Genomic DNA, 17,669 nt, shown 5'->3' with positions numbered 1-17,669 from the left:
TGAAGTGAAAAACATAAGCTTCTAAAATTCTTATAAAAATAAAAACAAAACTCGAAATATTCAAAAAATCAAAGAATTGTAAGAATTTTATAGATTTTTGTATTTTTAAACAATTTAATATTAAAATAAGGTTTTCACTCTAAGCCAACATCATAAACAAATCATTTGAAAATTAGTAGTATACAAACAAAATTATATTTACAAGTTCATTCAATTAACTCTTAACATGTCATTATTTTAATAAATAACTTTAATTTTTAAAAATGCAAGTGATAAAAAACTAAATAGAGTTTCTCCATGATCTGAATTAGAAAACCAGCATCTTACTGTTGACATCACATAACATCTGGGCTTGAAGTTAAGGAAGGTATGTGCTTTTGGATGGACCTGTTACTAAGTAAAATGAAATTTGAAAATTTTTAAATTTTGTATAATCATTCGTCAACTACTTCTGCAAAAAAGGTTGTTGGGCGCCATTTTGAGTAAAACCAAAGATTCATTCACAATATTCATCGTCGTTCATCATAAATTTCTTTTCTCAAAATCTGCAAAGAAAATTATTAATTTTTCAAAGAAATTCAAAATTAATTTACCTCTCATTTCAAGCTTCCACTGTCAAGTTAGCCCTTATGCATACATATATCAACGCCATATGAGAATTTAATGTTTCTATCTTAAACATTTAATACAAATTAAAAAAGTAATTATATTCTTCTAAAAAAATTAGTCTAACTTTATTTGTATTTGAAAAGGTCGTATATACAAGAACGTTTAATAATAAATCTTAGAATAATTATATACATTTTTGTATGTAATCTTCTATTAATATATATATCTATATATATACCCAGGTCTTAATTATATATATAATTTATATTCTTACACAATAGTTTTTATCCGAAAATGATTTTCATTTAGTGAATCAATGAAACAGGATACTATGTACATGGAATTTGCAAAATGCAAACATTGTTTTCTTTTTTTTTTGTTACTATTTCGCAATTTTTTGTTTGTTTAATCTAATTACTAGTTTATCATTTAATTAAAAAAGCTATTAGCACGTACCAAATTATATATTTATAGATAATAATAAATAAAAATCAATAAAAAATAAACGAATTCTAGCGTTCGTTATATAGTTTATTGCCTATTGCACATTTTCTTTTATTTATATAAAACAAAAATAAAAACAAATATTTAATTAAGAAAATAAAAAATACTATACATTAATTCTCAAAAGATTCAAAGTCTTTTAAAGAACTTTTAACTAAGGTTTTAATTTACACTACACAATTTTTACAAAAATTATATTTTATCATCAAATCTTTTAATACATTTTATTCTTTTGTTATTTTTTGTTTTAATGTTTAAATGTTTTTGACTATAGGAACGCAAATTTGCCTCAAAACAAGTGTTTCAAATGCTCTTCTGTACAAAATTTCCGATATGCGATGTGATGCCTTACACAAATAATTTAAACTTAACAAAATATAAAAATAAAAATAATTTATAAGAAAGAAGAAAAAAATAAATTAATATATGATGATGGCGAATATGGGGCAGGGGCAGTTCTTGTCAGTAGGTATTATTTTCCAGTTTTGTCCACTTTATCTTTGGATCAGTATGCCGTCAGCTACGTCGAAGCCAAGTGGTTGATAGTGTCCATTTGGTTGATGGCGTTCAGTGTACTGCTGTGATGATGTTGCGTGGGATGTAAGCTACTATCAGTAACCAAAACCAGTGACTCCAGCAGGTCCAGGGCCGGTCATAGATGCCGTAACACTACTAACTATACCTAATTGTGTGGCTGTATTATTTGATTGTCAGTGCTGTGCAGCGAATTTCATACGTTTTTGTTTTTGCCTTTGATTGCAGAACCAGACTCGTACCACGTTCTTCTTCAGATCCAACTTTTCAGCGATGGCAGCTATCTTCTCTCCAGAAGGCCTTGGTTGGACGGCAAAATATGCTTCTAGGGAGCGTTTTTCAGGTGCAGCAATGGAAGTCCTTTTTCTTGAAAAAAGACTCGATATAGATAACTGAATAAAAAATGGGAAACTTAAATTCGGACAAAGTTTCATTTGATGATTTATCACATCAAGAAAAAACAAAAAAATTGTCCGAATTCGAGTTGAAATTGAAACGTTGTCTACCTTTTTTTCTCGCCAGCAGGTAACACGCTCGGCGCATCTGGGTCTCTTCGTTTGTTTTTCGCTTGCGCCTCGGCTTCTTCTAGCCACGCTTGAAGTATTGGCTTTAATGCTATCATATTGTTGTGAGACAGGGTCAGACTCTCGAAGCGACAAATTGTACTTTGTGACAGCGCTCCAACTCCAGGTAATTTTAAATTGGCTAAAGCTTTTCCAACATCTGCTTGTGTTACACCTAAATTTAAAAAAAGTATGCATATGCATTTCAATTAATAATTGTTAAAGTGCAAATACAATTTTAACATCATGACAAAAAATAAAGAAAAATAAAGCGACGAAATCAAAATAAATTAAATTGTAAAACTTAATACTCCTTTCATGACCAAAATCAAAACAATTTTCAGCCTATACTAACTCTGACAATAGCTATTAATAAGCTGACGGTTGACAGACCTTTTTGCAATTTTATTGTCAGATGATAAGCCGATTCAAACACTCAAGCGCGAAAATATTTATTTTATGACAGTGAGGAAACTGTCAGCAGTTAAAATGTTGCATCGTTTGACAGTGGCTTTCAATGACGTTTTTAACAATATAGTCAACCAAAATTTAAAATTTTGTTAAGAGAACTCGTTTTTAGCATGTTTATGATATTTTTTTTTGACAGATCTCTTCAGACTTATGAAATTAAACAAATGCTAAAAAGTATTTGCAAATCCTTTTGAAGTTCTGTTTTAGATTTTACTTTTTAATAGAAAGTCATCGTGCAATTCAAAAACTTGAAACTGATTTTACTGTCAAATCTTATATAGTGGAGCCAAGTATTAATTTTCTATAATTGATTTTAAATTGAAGTTTAATGTCTAAAGTCTAACTATCTGAATTATTAATTCATCATCATCATCTTTTTGACAGAACAAAATTTATTTCTATTTCGCTTATCTTTTGAAAATACACATCTAATCCATTTATGTGTCATCTAAAGTGTCGTTGGCATCTTACTGATATTTGCAATTAGTTTTATTTCGGTATCATCAAGAATGTGCCAATGGTATTTGTTTCTATTAATGATTTTGACACAATCAATAACACTGCTTCATATACTTACACTACTACTCAGCACATCACTTTACTCGAATCCTTATGTTTTTAATGATATCAGTGTGTTCTGAATCACAAACACACTTCAGCTTCGGCTTTATCTGACGTTTACGAGTTCAGTCATAGGAAATCAATGCATGCTATTACAATGGAGCTTCGACCTCACGTTTCGTTTGACAATCGTAAGGAAAAGAACGTAATATAACGTAATGTGACTCCAAGCTGAAGCTCAAGTTATTTATCTGAACATTTGCTTTGTATGACAGCTCAACAGCTGTAAAAAAATGTCAACAAATTAAATATTTATTCTTTGGAAGGATAAAATAATGAAATGTCATTCAAAGCAAACTCGAAGCAGGCCCACCGTAACGCAGACGAAGCCGAAACTGAACGTGTTTGTGATTCAGCCAATAGATATTCTTCATTTAAATTCAAATAAAATGGTGAATATGTCGAGCTGTCCGCATTTATTTAAAAAAAGGGGTTTCCAATGTATCATTTCCAATAGCCAAATATTTGAGCAGCTGTCACTTTGGAAGCTGTCATATTTTGTCATTTCACAAGGAAAAACTACGCCATTACTAAAAATGGTGCATTAGACAATTCAAGAACCTATTGAAAATGTTATAATTATCTACAAGAATGGTGAATAATGTTTGTTAATTCTCGACCAGATAATCAGAATTGGTCACTAGACTGTGTGATTTAGGTAATACCTTCAAAGTTTTCCTTTGTCCAAACAGATTTTGTGATTTTAAGACTTTTTTCTTAGGAGCGAAGCGAAAGGTAATTTCTAATATGGATTTTTTGAAGTTGTCGGGGACGTAGAGCCAAAAACGTATAAATAGAAATAAATAAACTGATTACTCTTAAAAAAACATCTCTTTTATATAAAAATTGAAAAACTATGTACTTTAAAATAAAAAGAAAACTTTCGGGTTTAAGTGACAGATTTATGCTTTTTAAAAAGAATTCTATGGATTTAAAATGTAAATATGTGGCTCTCTTCAGATCTTAAGAGCTATATTTAAAACTCGAAAATAATATATAATAAACACTTGGTTTACATTTTTGAAAATCATTTATTAAAAAAGAAAACAAATAATAAATTATACAATTTTTAATTTCAACTTAAAAACAACAAAAAAATGTTAAATATTTTTCAAGTGCAACCTAATATAAAATGATGGTACCTAATTTTATCCGCCTTTGTTTAAATCGCTCCGCGAAAGCTTCCAATTCTCTAGGATCAGTATCTGTGTCAGGATGTAAGCCAGCTGCTGCAACTGCTGCTGCCATTGCAGGATGATGCGCACTCGGATGGCCATGATGTCCTGTATAAAATGTAATATCACAAAAAAGATGAAAATAAAAGAAAATGCATAATACACATATAATACAGCTTGACTGTTCCATGAATAATAGTTTACCATAATTCCTACCCGGTGTATGTCCACCTAATGGTCCCGCATGATGATGACCCATCATGTGGTTCATGCCATGATATGAGCCATGGAGTTGATGGTGTGTAGGTGTTATTGGTGTTTCAGACATAGGCGTTAGTGTTGTCATTGAACCCGTTGGATCTAACATATCAAGTCCGTCCATTGTATGGTGCATCTAAGAATTTTATTTCAAACCTTTATCAATATAATTATATATTTTATTGAGTAAAATTCATTGTTCATAAATTCCGTTCTCCAGAAATAATAATAGAATAATTATAAAAAGTAAAAGCACAACTGGTATTACTTTAATCGGTAGACACTGTAAATATTTGTTTTTTAATATTTTGTGTGGTTAACTTAATTCTAGAAACTCCAATGCATATACAATTTTCGATTGGTCCCTGAGATCAGGATTGATTAACATAAAAGTTGCAGAAGTACTAATGGCACTGTTTTATGCTTAATGTTATCCTTATGATGTAAACAATCCAACCTTTTTTTTAAATGTTGAATATTAAATGATAGAAAGAAACAGTTAAGTAAAACATTCTACATCTCCAAACTTGAGATTTTTCCGGAATTGAGTTCAATAGTAAACTGATTTTAATTCCTGGAAGTTCGGTTGGTTGTAGACCTATCTGTATTATTTTCACAGATTCTTTGGATTCATGGCAGTGAGTTGTACTCAAGTTTTTCATGAAAACGGTTTTGCAAACCAGTTTAGTACAAATTGGTATTATAGATATACGCATGAGATTTGTACTGAAAATATATAATTTTACAATGCAGTGCACATTCCTTGTAAACGGATAGGCACCGACCCCATTTTATTTCGCATCTCAATGTTTTAAACGTCCTAGGGCCTATTTCACCAAAATGTTTCCCTTTTCAAAAAAACATTATCCTGCAAAGTAAAATTGCAAAGAATTTTTTTTTAACTTTTAAATTTGGCGGACTTTATTTGGAAAGTGAAAAGGAAAAGTTTTTCAGCAATTTATAATACAACTTTGCAATTAATTCTTATTTTGACAAGTGTTATAGACAAATTCGATACTCGATAAATTACTCTTAGTTTATTATTACCTCAATATTAGGCTCCATTCTTAGCTCAATGCAGTTCTTGCAAGAAACTTAATTACATAACTCTTTGTCTATTAAATTGTAATGTATGTCCACTATTATTTTTAGACAGCATGATACTTTTCGTTATTCGAAAACGTTTTTTTTGTCGAAAAATCAAATCATCAAAAATCAAAAAATCTTCTTCAAAACAATTAATTTTTTTTAAATTATCTTACGACAGCTTTGCAAAAGGAACTTGCTATCAAGTCCATTGAAGGATACGAACAAATAATTTACAAAATAACGAAACATTTCACTTGTCACAAAAGACTTTGTATTTTGAAAACTTGAGTTTTGTAAAACCTTTTTTGCAAAGAAAAAAACTTTTTAATTCGATAATTTCCTCTTTGCAAATGGTTATTAGGTGAAAAGTTATATACAAAGTGTTTGGTGAAATAGGGTCCTAGCATACGCTATTTCTACCAGATAATTTGCTAGTTGAACAACCTAAGAGTTCTGATCTTTCTCACGCATTTCGAGTCGTACATTTAAACTTCTTAAATAATAAGAAGATTCTGCAAATTCATAGTCATATAGCGGTACTTTATCTTTATTTTTATTTTCTTCTATTTTTATGGTTGTTATATAGAAACAGAAAATTAAAATGAAAGACTGATTTATTACTTAACTGAAATATTGATCCTTTATTTAATGTGCTTTGATTGTTGTACTCGCTACTTATAATAACTTTATGAGAAGTATTTCATTAGTAAAAAATGTTGAATTCGAGATTTTAATCAAACATGACATTGCCATGAAGTCGAAAAAAATGGGTCCCCTTATTGCGTTCGTCTACCTGTCCTCGTCCTCGGTTTTAAGCTGATTTGCCTCAGGCGTTTTTCCATTTTTAAAAAGAAAAATATCAGTACACAGAAAAAAAAAGTTGTCATATTAAAAATCTTCGATAGTCAACTTGAAATTTAGCAAAATAGTCAATATGACAACCTTATTTTAAAAAAATGACTATTGTCAATTTTGGGTTGTCAATATGATAACAAAAGTAGTCAATAGAACAACTTCGGTAATCAATATGACAATTTTGTTGCCATATTGACTACCAAAATTTACTATAAATAAATAAATTGGGTCGCGCAACAGTCCGTTGAGAACTAGGGCCTAGTGACTTACAACTCTCAACCATTCCTATGTGCGAGTAATGTTGTCAGGAATGGAGGGGACCTACAGTTTATATGCCGAATCCGAACGGCTAATTTGAGAAAGCACTTTTTCATGACAAGAGTTACTCTTGAAGAATTTGTCAATTCCACGCAAGAGGCAGTACCCGTGAAAAGGATTTAGATGGCATAGGCAGGGATCGAACCCAAGATCTCTGGAATGACAGTCCAACGCACTTACCATCATGCCACGGGTACTGATTTTACAAAATTTACTATCCGGGATTTTAATATTGACTACCCATGAGTCAAATTAAATGTCTGTTTTCAACCAAAATTGTCATATTGACTACCTCAATTATCCTATTGACTATCGCAGTTGTCATATTGACTACCGTGGCTGTCATATTGACTACCATGGCTGTCATATTGACTACCGTGGCTGTCACCAAAGTTGTCAACGTTGAAGTCTTCACAGACTTCAGTAAGGCCTTTGATAAATTGTGCCATAAAACATTAACTTCCAAAGGTAGCCACTTATGACCTTTACTGTTTATTTTGTACGTTAACGAGTTACCTTCTATTATAAAACACTGATCTGTTTTAATGACATTAAAATTTTCAAACGTATTGACTCATTACTACAGATGATCTAAATAGTTTTCGCGAATGGTGTTTTATAAATTAGCTTTTACTTAACATAAACAAATGTAAATCAATGTGTTTTACACGCAAACAAAATGTTTTGACTTTAAATTATTAATTAGACTCTTCTTATTTGACTAAACTCACTACTTTCTCTGACCTAGGTATTATTCTTGATTCAAAATTAACTTTTACAAAACATTGTGACTATATTATTAAAAAAGCAGATAAGACACTCGGATTTATAAAACGATTTTCACATAATTTTCGCGACCTTTATATTCTTAAACTTCTTTATATATCATTTGTAAGACCAATATTCGAATATGGCAGCATAATATGGGCTCCCTTTTATTCAGTCCATATAAACAGAATAGAAGGAGTACAAAGAAGATTCATGAGCTTCTGCCTCCGTTTCGTCCCATGGTCCAATAGACTCAAACTTCCACCCTATACAATCATAGGCTTACGCTCATAAATCTTCCATCGCTTCCGTAATTTTGTTTTTAAGTTTTCTCAAGAACTAATGAACCGATTTCAGCCGATTTTCTGTACAAGCTCTTGTACTGTTTTAATAATATTTGATGATCAAAAGTATCATTATTTTGTTTGTATTTTAAAAAAATATCTTAGAAAGGGTTCACCACTTTTAAACGAAATTCAAATGTAAACTACATATTTATAAAGACTAAATAACTGAATACCAAAAATTGTTTTAACAAAATTATAAAACTATTAAAAAAATAATTTAAGAAAAATTCGATGTACCGATTTTGGAAAAGACAATTTAATAAATCAAATATTTTGTGTGGATTAATTAAGTGGCATTTATATTTCTGAAGAAAAACCTGAGCAGGTTGGTGAGACCCAATCTTGTATTTTATTAGAATGGGGAGTGGATCTCACCAATTGCTATTGTCAGATACCTAACACTTCAAATTGAAAAAAGGCTTTAAGTTCACTTCTCCATCTGATAATGAAATTTTGAGTTTTGACTTATGTATGTTAGTAAAATTACTAAAATTGCGGCTTTTCGGTCTTTTAAGGTACTTATAATTCTTTCAAACTTATAAGTCTATTATATACTTTTCAATATATTTGAAAATTATTCGTTAATAAAACTATATTATTTTAATATTTATTAAAAATGCAATCAAGCGAAATGTTGTTTGAGCCAAAATCATTTAAACATACACAAAAAAAAAGAGTTTTGCTTAAGGCTTTTAATTAGACTAAAATGTGTATATTTTCTATGTTAAACTAACTACCGTTGTCGTTATAGGCTTACACCATACATAGTAGCATAGATATAATGCAGGAGAGAAATGAGTGATTGGTTTGTTTGCTAACTAAATTAAGTTACATGCCGATTTAATTTGTTGAACAAACATTGACATTACTGTGCTTGTGCCCATATCCGCCTTGCCTGTACCCAGAGCATAAATGAACTAACTGCAAGCTAGAATAGACTTTGAAGCCTATACATACGTAGATTCTATAGCTTGTATAGTACTTGTAAAAGCATAAAAATAAACAACATCGACTGCACTGAAAAAAAGCATCAAAAGGTGACCAGATTTCTAAAACTACCCGGAGCCGGAGGCAACTATATACGTATACCTACGTTACGTACAACAGCAGCCCAACCCTGCAACGCAAATATTTTTCATTTCAAAGTTTCACTCTCCTATTATTCCACCTGATCAAAAAGCCACAAAATTATCTAGATATATATGTATGTACAAAGACTGTATATTGCGGCGGCAGCGGGCGGCATAAAGTCGGGTTTTCAAACCACCCTCTAATAAACATATTGAAATCGTGCACCATTCTCTGGCATCATCAGCATCAAGGCTTGAAATAAGACAAACAAGGTACTTTCAACTTGAACTCTCTGTTGTTTGACTTCCATTACTGTTACATTCAATTAGGTAAATATCGTCAGAGTATGATTAGAGCACTTGAAATTAATTTTATGTTTGGCTAAGATCTTTGCTTTTATCACAATCACAATTTCAATTGCGGAACTGAACTTGGTGTGCTCCTGCTTCTGATGGTTTATTGGTTGGTAGTTCACCACCACCAACAGGACATTGTTTGTATTTTCTTCCTTTTTGACTACATCAGACGAAAAATAATAACAATTTAACAAAAACAAACCAAAAATAAAAAGAATAAAATTGGTATACACCTTCTTTTGTTTCAAAGTTTATTTTCAATGTTTGAATGAAGGTCCTTGATGTGTTATTATATGTGAAATAATTGCTTTTGCTTTCCACATCGGTTATTATTAAATGTAAGGAGGGGAAATGATATGAAACTCAAACTCAAGACTGATGATGATGGTGTTGATGCATCGATGGCGATACTGCTTAGGACTTTATGTTTTGATAAACGTTGCATGCAGTAAGATATGAGTCGGGTATGTATTTAAAGGACACGGTTCTCGCTCTTGTTTTTGTTCTATGTATGTTTTTGCGGTTTTATTGTTCCCATGAAAGAAATTATAATTGATTGCTATTTATTTTAGAGGACACTTTAGATACGCACATTTGTTAGTAATGATGTTTGTACAATGACAAAAAATAATATTACGAAATACAGCCAATTAATATATGTTACCAAAGAGAGGGTTATATAAATGTTATATTGCAAGCACACAACTCAATGGGTATAAATTCTCAAGAATTTGGTCAGATGTACATTTTTATTTACCAATTCTATCATAAGCGAAATATATAGGACTTTTTAGACGGGCTTGTTTTGTTTTAGTAATCTTTCATAGGCATCATTACTTTGTACTTAAATCGAAGATGTTGCAAGTGATTAGAAAACTGTTATTTAGAAAGCTGTCACTTTTGAAGCTGTCATCTTTTGTCATAAGATAAATAAAAACGTCGTCGCCTCCATACCATCAAAGGCTTTTCTTGAACAATCTCCCATCTCTTTTTGGTCAAAGAGAGTATTTGCAGTTCTGTTTTGTATCTCGGGCCTATTTCATAAACATTGACTACCGGTGACAGGTGACCATTTGTTAATTTATTCTATCTTTACAATTGTCAAAATCTGTTCCATAAACAATTTGACAATTTCTGAGAACTGTCATGTTTTCTTTTAATTGTCATGACTATTAGTTGTGGAGTATTTTTCAACAATTGTCAGAAATTTTCCGATGAAGTAACAAGAAATTACAATTTACATATTTGTCAGTATGACTATGTTTGCCTTTGATTACAAATGAAAATTATCGGTCGGAAATCACACAAAGAATTTAGTTTGAGAAAAAAAGTTTAATCGCGGATTTATTTTTCTCTTATTCAAGATCCTGAACAGCTGATACTTTTATGTTCAAAAGTGAAATGAATTGTTCCACCGATTTGTGTTCCAATTTTACACAATTCCAATGATAGATTTCTGTCAGTCAAAATTTTTCGGTGGATCTCAATCAGGAAATTTTTTTGAATGACAAATATTTAATATTAGCTATAAACGACCTGTAAAAAATTCCAATGTTTATTTGAATAATGAAAACCAAAGACAGCTTTAACTGGTGCCTTACGGTCAAGTGTAAAATTAAAAGAGTTAAGAACCTTGCACATGAGCTACGAACTACGAACTGCGAACTGTGGATGTTCGCATATTTTGACTTTTCTTTCACATGAGTTTTATTTCTATATAATTTTGAGGCTAAGTTGAGCGCGAACAATTTATGCGTTGCAGTGTGGATGGTATGTGGATGGTATGTGGAACGCGAATAGAATTTGACAGTTCGTAGCAACCACACTGCAATTCGTTACTACCAAATTGTTTTTACAAAATTATCTTGTTTTAGAAAACAAAATGCAAATTTTATTATCCTTACATAAGTGTCAAGTGGTTTCTTATAACTTAAATGTGTATTTGTTTGAAATTGACTTTTTGAAATGTGTAAAATCATTGTTCGTACATTCGTTGTTCGCTCTCATGTGCAAGGCCCTTAACAGAGTCTTTTTTTTATGTATTACATCAAATGACAGAATAGTAACAAAACGCAAAATACATTTCAAGACTTAAAAATGAAACTGTCACGATACATTTTTTAATAAGTACAGGTATTGTGTGATTGTATTTTTCTGACAAATTTATCAACTGTCAATATTTTATGAAATACAAATTTTGTCAAATAAGTGTTACACATTTGTAGAATTGTCACCTGTCAATTTTTATGAAAGAGGGCTCTGGTTTATTGAATAGAACGATTTCATGTCCATCAATTTTTTGGACGAATTTATTCAGACCTGAGCTAGGCTAGCTTTAGAAGGAATTCAAGCCATAGAACTAATTTAAGCAGATTGAACTATGAAGCAAATAGTCCTCTTAATCTCATATACTCATTGACAGATGACAATCTAAAATCTGCAAGCTTTAAATTTCTTTTTGTTTGCTATAAGTAGTTGAAATTATGTAAGTTTTAAGTTTTGATTTAAGCAAGCATTCTAAGCTTATTGTTAAACATTTAACGTATTTTAAAAAATTAAAAACGATAACAGAAAACGCACCGTACTTTACATTAATACTTTAGTACTTGAATTTCCTTCTTTGGATTTTATATTAAAAGTCATTTTCATTGATGATTTGAATTCTGATTTTCACCTAAGTTAATATAAAGCATGATTTTTGATATCTGGTAAAATCTTCAGAAAAAAACGATTTACAGTATTGTTTTACCAAAAAATAAAAACTTAAAAAAAAGTATTATAAATTGGTGTTTGTTTTCAAATAAAAATCTCGGACACATATTCAGATCAAACTTGTTTTATCATATTTAAAATTTTTAGTTAGTTTTTTTTCAGAAAAATTCAATCGGCAACTATTTTTACAAAACACGAAAACCTACAAAAACAAATCTGATAAGAAATGTTTTTTGACTCAAGTATTACAAGAACAAAGAAAGATATTTGGCGTTTTTATTTTTTAGTTCAGAGCGGAGCTCGAACTGTCAAAAAAATAATTGTGTTTCTTTCTGCTCGTTCAGAGCTTCAAATTCGTGTTTCTTTTTTAGTGCTGAACATGTTCAAAACGCGCTCTGTGAGCTCGGAATAAAATAACAGAGTAAACAGAGTAAAATGCTGAACGCAAACAATTTGATATTTGAAATTGAAAGCTGCGAAATAAAAAAAAATCATCGTCAAAACAATAAGAGCTGCGGAAGAGGCTGGTCGCTCAAGTGCAGAAGATAATTTAGAAAAAAATAATTGCATATAGCATTTTTATGAATCAAATTTATTTTAGGCATCAAATGGGCCAACGCTATGTCTGTTTTTTTTTTTTTTAATTAATTTTACTAAAGAAACTTTTGAATGCCTTCAAACAGACTTCAAGAAACCAATATATCATTTGACATTTCAAATCATGACAGTTTAGTGCTCAAGTTGTTTCATAATTCAATCAGAGAGCTCTGAACATACTCTGCTCTGAACTCCACTCTACTATTCTCTGTTCGCACAGGCCCTGCTCAGTGCTCAGCTCTGAACAAAAAAAGAAATACGCCAATTGACTTTATTCCTCACACAAAAATTTATATGAATTATTTGTTAAAGTTTTATAAAAATCGAAGACGGAATGGAAAGTTATCAGTGTGGTTTACATCACAGTCTTTTTTATATAAACGACCAAAAATGGTATTTTATTTAGAATCTAGGGTAGGTAAGAAAGGCATCCTTTTGTATACCTCTGTGTCAGGAAAAAATCAAGAAAGTATGGCCTTGGACCAGATATACGTTTTTGAAATTGTATTAATCTCAAAAAAGAATATATGAGCACCAATTCAAAAAATATGACAACATAAGTTGTTGGTTCCGTGCTAATAGCCAACTTTAAGTGTAAAAAATAAAACCAAAAAAAAACTATAATATGTTCGTAAGTACCTTATCTCATTTTCGAATCATCAAGAAAACAAATCCCGTAATATTCTAGATCAATACCTCTATTTAAAAAAATATCCTTTCTGCGGATCAAAATATAGGTATAAATAATGTTTATCACGGTGATTGCGTAAACCATCTGTTGTTCTCGTATAAAAGACAAACAACAAGAAATTGAAATACTTGTCATTTGTAAGGAGGGCGATCGTCCCCTTCCCCGTCCCTGTCCACTCCCATCACTTCATGTATGGAGTGTTGTTTGGTAAAAATGAATGAAAGATGAAGGGTAAAAGTATCCGAAAAACGACAAGATAAAATAGCAACAAAAAAAAAATAATAAAAATAAAATAAAAACACAACAAATTGCTACTGGGGTTGCCCACGTAATCGACTCTGCATCTCCTCATTTTATCACCCTGATGTGATGCTACTGGCTGAGCTGGCTTCTGTTGTTTGGTAAGCAATCTTGTATTAGTTTTTCAACCTTGATATTTGCCGGGGTTAACATGTTGTTAATGCGGTACATGACTTCTACACAAAAGCACTCATCCTGCCCATTTATATGCGAGTCTCTTATACTCTTCTGGGAAACGTATCAATATTGTGTTAAGGGAGAGTAATGGGAAAGAAATCTGAATTTCAAGACTGTATCCCTTGTTTTTTTTCTTGTTTGTGTATATCCCTTATTTTCTATACAAGCAACTACAACACAACATACCAAATAAACCCACCATCAGTGAGCCCATATTACGCAGGGTTATAAAACCCACCTTATACCTACCACGCGCGCGGTAACGGTTAGACTTATAGGTTTGATGCTGCAGAGAAAGAAAAGCATATTATGATTTATTTCCATTGAGGCTTTAAGGGGTGCGCTACGCAAAATCTGCAAACACCAGTCCGGTGGTTGAATCCAGACCATATTGAAAGATTTTCAATATACGAAGGGTTTGCCTTTGATATGCAATACTCTATGGATGTTAGGGTAATCCCGTGGGAGATAGTTAATCGTATTCATTGCCATAAAATGGCAAACGAGTAGTTTCGATATGGAAAATCGTTCTAATCTTTAAGTTGATTATATGGGCGGGCTGAACCAGTTATATTTATTAATACGATCAATTTGATGTTCCTTTTTGCGTTAGTAATATGCACTTTGCACCGGATTTTCATTTTTAATATTCCAAAGATAACATCATAAGGGTTATATAGTTGGGTATTAGTAATGTTGATGTTTTTAACATTGATATGTACGAATATGTGAATTCTATACACCTCTCATTGTTTTTACATTTTCGAAACAAGTGATTTCTGTTCTCTAGATGTATATACAAAATATGCAACACATGGTGCATGTATAATATTGTCTATAGTGTGTTTGAGTTTAGGGAGTTTCGATTCGGATTCGATAAAGCCCAGCAGATTACTTTCAAATAATATTCATTAATGTGGAACACATGAAAGAGCACTTAAAGGGGATGGTTGTGGCTCAAGACCCGGAAGGTAGGTATAGGTAGATGTTGTTTCTTTTTTGTTTTCAGTTTATAACAGCATATGTCCATTAGAATGCAATTTGGAAGCAAAGTGATTTTATTTTTGTTAACAGATATGATAACGGGTATGTATGTATTTTAGGTAGTTTTGAAAAAAAAAATTAACAACTGGTTCACAGTTCATATTTTGACAAGTGTTCTGCATGTCAAATCATCCCTTAGAAGAGTTAGATGTTATCCGACATGAGTGATAATGGTTATTCATTTTTTGAGTTGAGATTCCGCCACCACTGCACCTCTGTGTCCATATTTATAATATTGAAATAGGGGTGATGTTGTATAATAAATATTTATGCAGGTGTAAGAACTGGTTATTAATTAAAAATCAGTTTAAATATTTTTAGTGTTCGTAATCAAAATAAAAGTGAACCATTATAAAGAACAGAATGGGAGTATTCAAAATCATATTTATTATTTTTTAAATAACCCTTTAATGTCGTCGTTTGAGGGACATGTTTGAAAACCACAACCACGTGGACATAAGAAAAGAGTAAGCTGACAATGGGAAGCATGAATTTATTAAAAGAAATTGTTTGTGTATGCGGATAGATTTTGGGTTTTTGGTTTATTTTGATTTTTAAAAAAGTAAACATTTGTTTGTAAATATTACAATATGTAAAACGCATACACTGCCACAACTTTTTAAATCAGATTTTCGCTGTTTGTAGCTGGTGGAAGTGTTGTACCCGGAAACCTGTATACTTCCTTTGAAAAGGTAAGTATTTGATTATTACAAATGTATAAAATTAAAGGGTAAACTGGAAACGAGTGTTGGAATTACTCAATAACTAAAAAAAACTACTCAAAAAGAATATAAAAAAAAGAGGCTGGGATGCGACCCACACTGATAACTTCCCATCCTGTCTGTCGATTTGGCTTCCTTAAAGGTTTGTAAGTTTTTGTGTTTGGTTAAAAAAGTTGTTAGTTGAATTATTTTTAAAAAAATTTAAATTACCAACAATACTTTTCATATAAAGAAATAGTTTAGTTTGATAATCTAGTTTTATTAAATAGATTCTTAGTCGAAAACAAATTTTTACCAATTTAACTAGCATTTTTCAAAATTTTTACAAATTGGATAAATGAAATTAATTTGAGAAATATCAGAAAACGAACATCAATTTTTATTGGATTTGCGTACTATTTTCTGTAGATTTATTTTTTTTTGTTAAAAAAAGGACTGTTTAATTTTTATAAAAAAAACTACTGAATACCGAAAACAATATTTTCTGTGAAATAAAAAACGTTGGAAGACAATATTTTTAATGTTTGAAAAGCTTTTTAAGTCGAAAGTAAATTTTTACTTTTTTAAATTTTAGTTTAAAGCCAATATCTCAAAGTTTTGAAATGCTATTTGAGTCGAAAATCAATTTTTACCAACTTTTATTAATTTTTTTGTTTAGGTTTTTATTTTTTGTAAAAAAACTGTCAAAACTGAAAATTTTTCAGAATGTTGAAAACAATATTAATTATAAGTTAAAATTAGTTTGAAGCCAATATCCCAAAGTTTTAAAAATCTATTTGAGCCGAAAATCAATTTTTAACAACTTTTGTTAATTTTTTTGTTTAGGTTTTTATTTTTCTCAAAATTTTTCCGGATGTTGAAAACAATATTTCTTATAAGTTAAAATAGGTTTAAAGCCATAATCTAAAAGTTTTGAAAATATATTTGAGTCGAAAATCAATTTTTACCAGCTTTTATAATTGAGTCGAAATTTAATTTAAAATTCCTAAAATTTTCGTGGTGGCACATTTTTTTTCTTCAGTTTTTTTGATGTGTATATGTGTTTGGTATCGCCTTACAATAATTTTTTTCAAGTCTCTAGCGTTCTTGGTTCGTAGGATATTAGGGTTAACCAAAATGTTCACCTTGGCAAAAAACCACCCACGTAATTTTTTTAAGATGCATCTTTCTACGTTATTATCTGTATAACAAAAATTATTTGAAGTCGATATCTCCTCTGGTTTTTGAGCTATGGAACTTACTGGCGTACGAACGTACGTACACACGCACGACATCTTTCTAAAAAATCTTTTATGTCGACTCTACTGACCTTCAAACGTCGAGAAATGTCAAAATTTTCAATTTGACAAATCGGACCCATTATACTAAATTCGTATGTTAAGTTAAAAGTACGTCAATGGGATTAGGTCACATGTAAAATGTCAGAAAAAAATAAAGATGTTTACATTAGTAATGAAATGACTGTGTTCGCCATTTTACGATATAACCTCTGGAATTGAAACATTTATTTTTATTTAATAAATTTGGACCAGGTTCTTGCCTTCAAATTGTCTACCATCTTCACAAACTTTATGAAAGGGCAGTGGACGCACGTTTTCAATTATGTTAATAAGTGTATTAAATATAGGGGTCAAGAAAAAAGTTGAACTCCTTCTGATTGAATTCAATTTCTAACAACCCTCGAAGTGTGAATTGAGCATTGTTTTCTTTTAGAAAATCCAAGGTAGAGGTGAAAAATGCCTTTAATTTTCGGAAATGACCTGTTCATTATTGTGGACAAAAACTAAAAGTCAATTGTGCCATAGTAGGTTATATGTCATTCCGGCTATGGTGTCATTCCAAAATAAGCTCATTCTTTCTTAAATCATAGGAATACAAGTTGTAACC

The 17,669-nt window shown here is 30.8% G+C and overlaps 1 protein-coding gene across 7 annotated transcripts in view; it reads right to left on the bottom strand.

Moving 5' to 3' along the window:
- Positions 1–248: 248 nt before the first annotated feature.
- LOC129946740 (inhibitory POU protein) overlaps positions 249–17,669 on the bottom strand; it is an 85,859-nt gene continuing 68,438 nt past the window's right edge. The window contains exons 4-9 of one of the 7 annotated variants that reach the window (XM_056057045.1): positions 4,682–4,871; positions 4,445–4,585; positions 2,154–2,385; positions 1,850–2,013; positions 450–1,795; positions 253–393 (exon numbers count right to left, since the gene is read on the bottom strand). In XM_056057045.1, the coding sequence (XP_055913020.1) occupies positions 1,725–1,795; positions 1,850–2,013; positions 2,154–2,385; positions 4,445–4,585; positions 4,682–4,871 (798 nt within the window). In that variant the 3' untranslated portion in view covers positions 253–393; positions 450–1,724. Of the gene's footprint in view, positions 2,014–2,153; positions 2,386–4,444; positions 4,586–4,681; positions 4,872–17,669 lie in introns of all 7 variants that reach the window. The other 6 variants (XM_056057047.1, XM_056057049.1, XM_056057048.1 and 3 more) reach the window with 6 other exon arrangements.

This window comes from Eupeodes corollae, chromosome 2 (assembly GCF_945859685.1).
Source record: "Eupeodes corollae chromosome 2, idEupCoro1.1, whole genome shotgun sequence".
Classification (NCBI taxonomy): domain Eukaryota; kingdom Metazoa; phylum Arthropoda; class Insecta; order Diptera; family Syrphidae; genus Eupeodes; species Eupeodes corollae.
This window is presented reverse-complemented; position numbering and strand designations above follow the sequence as displayed.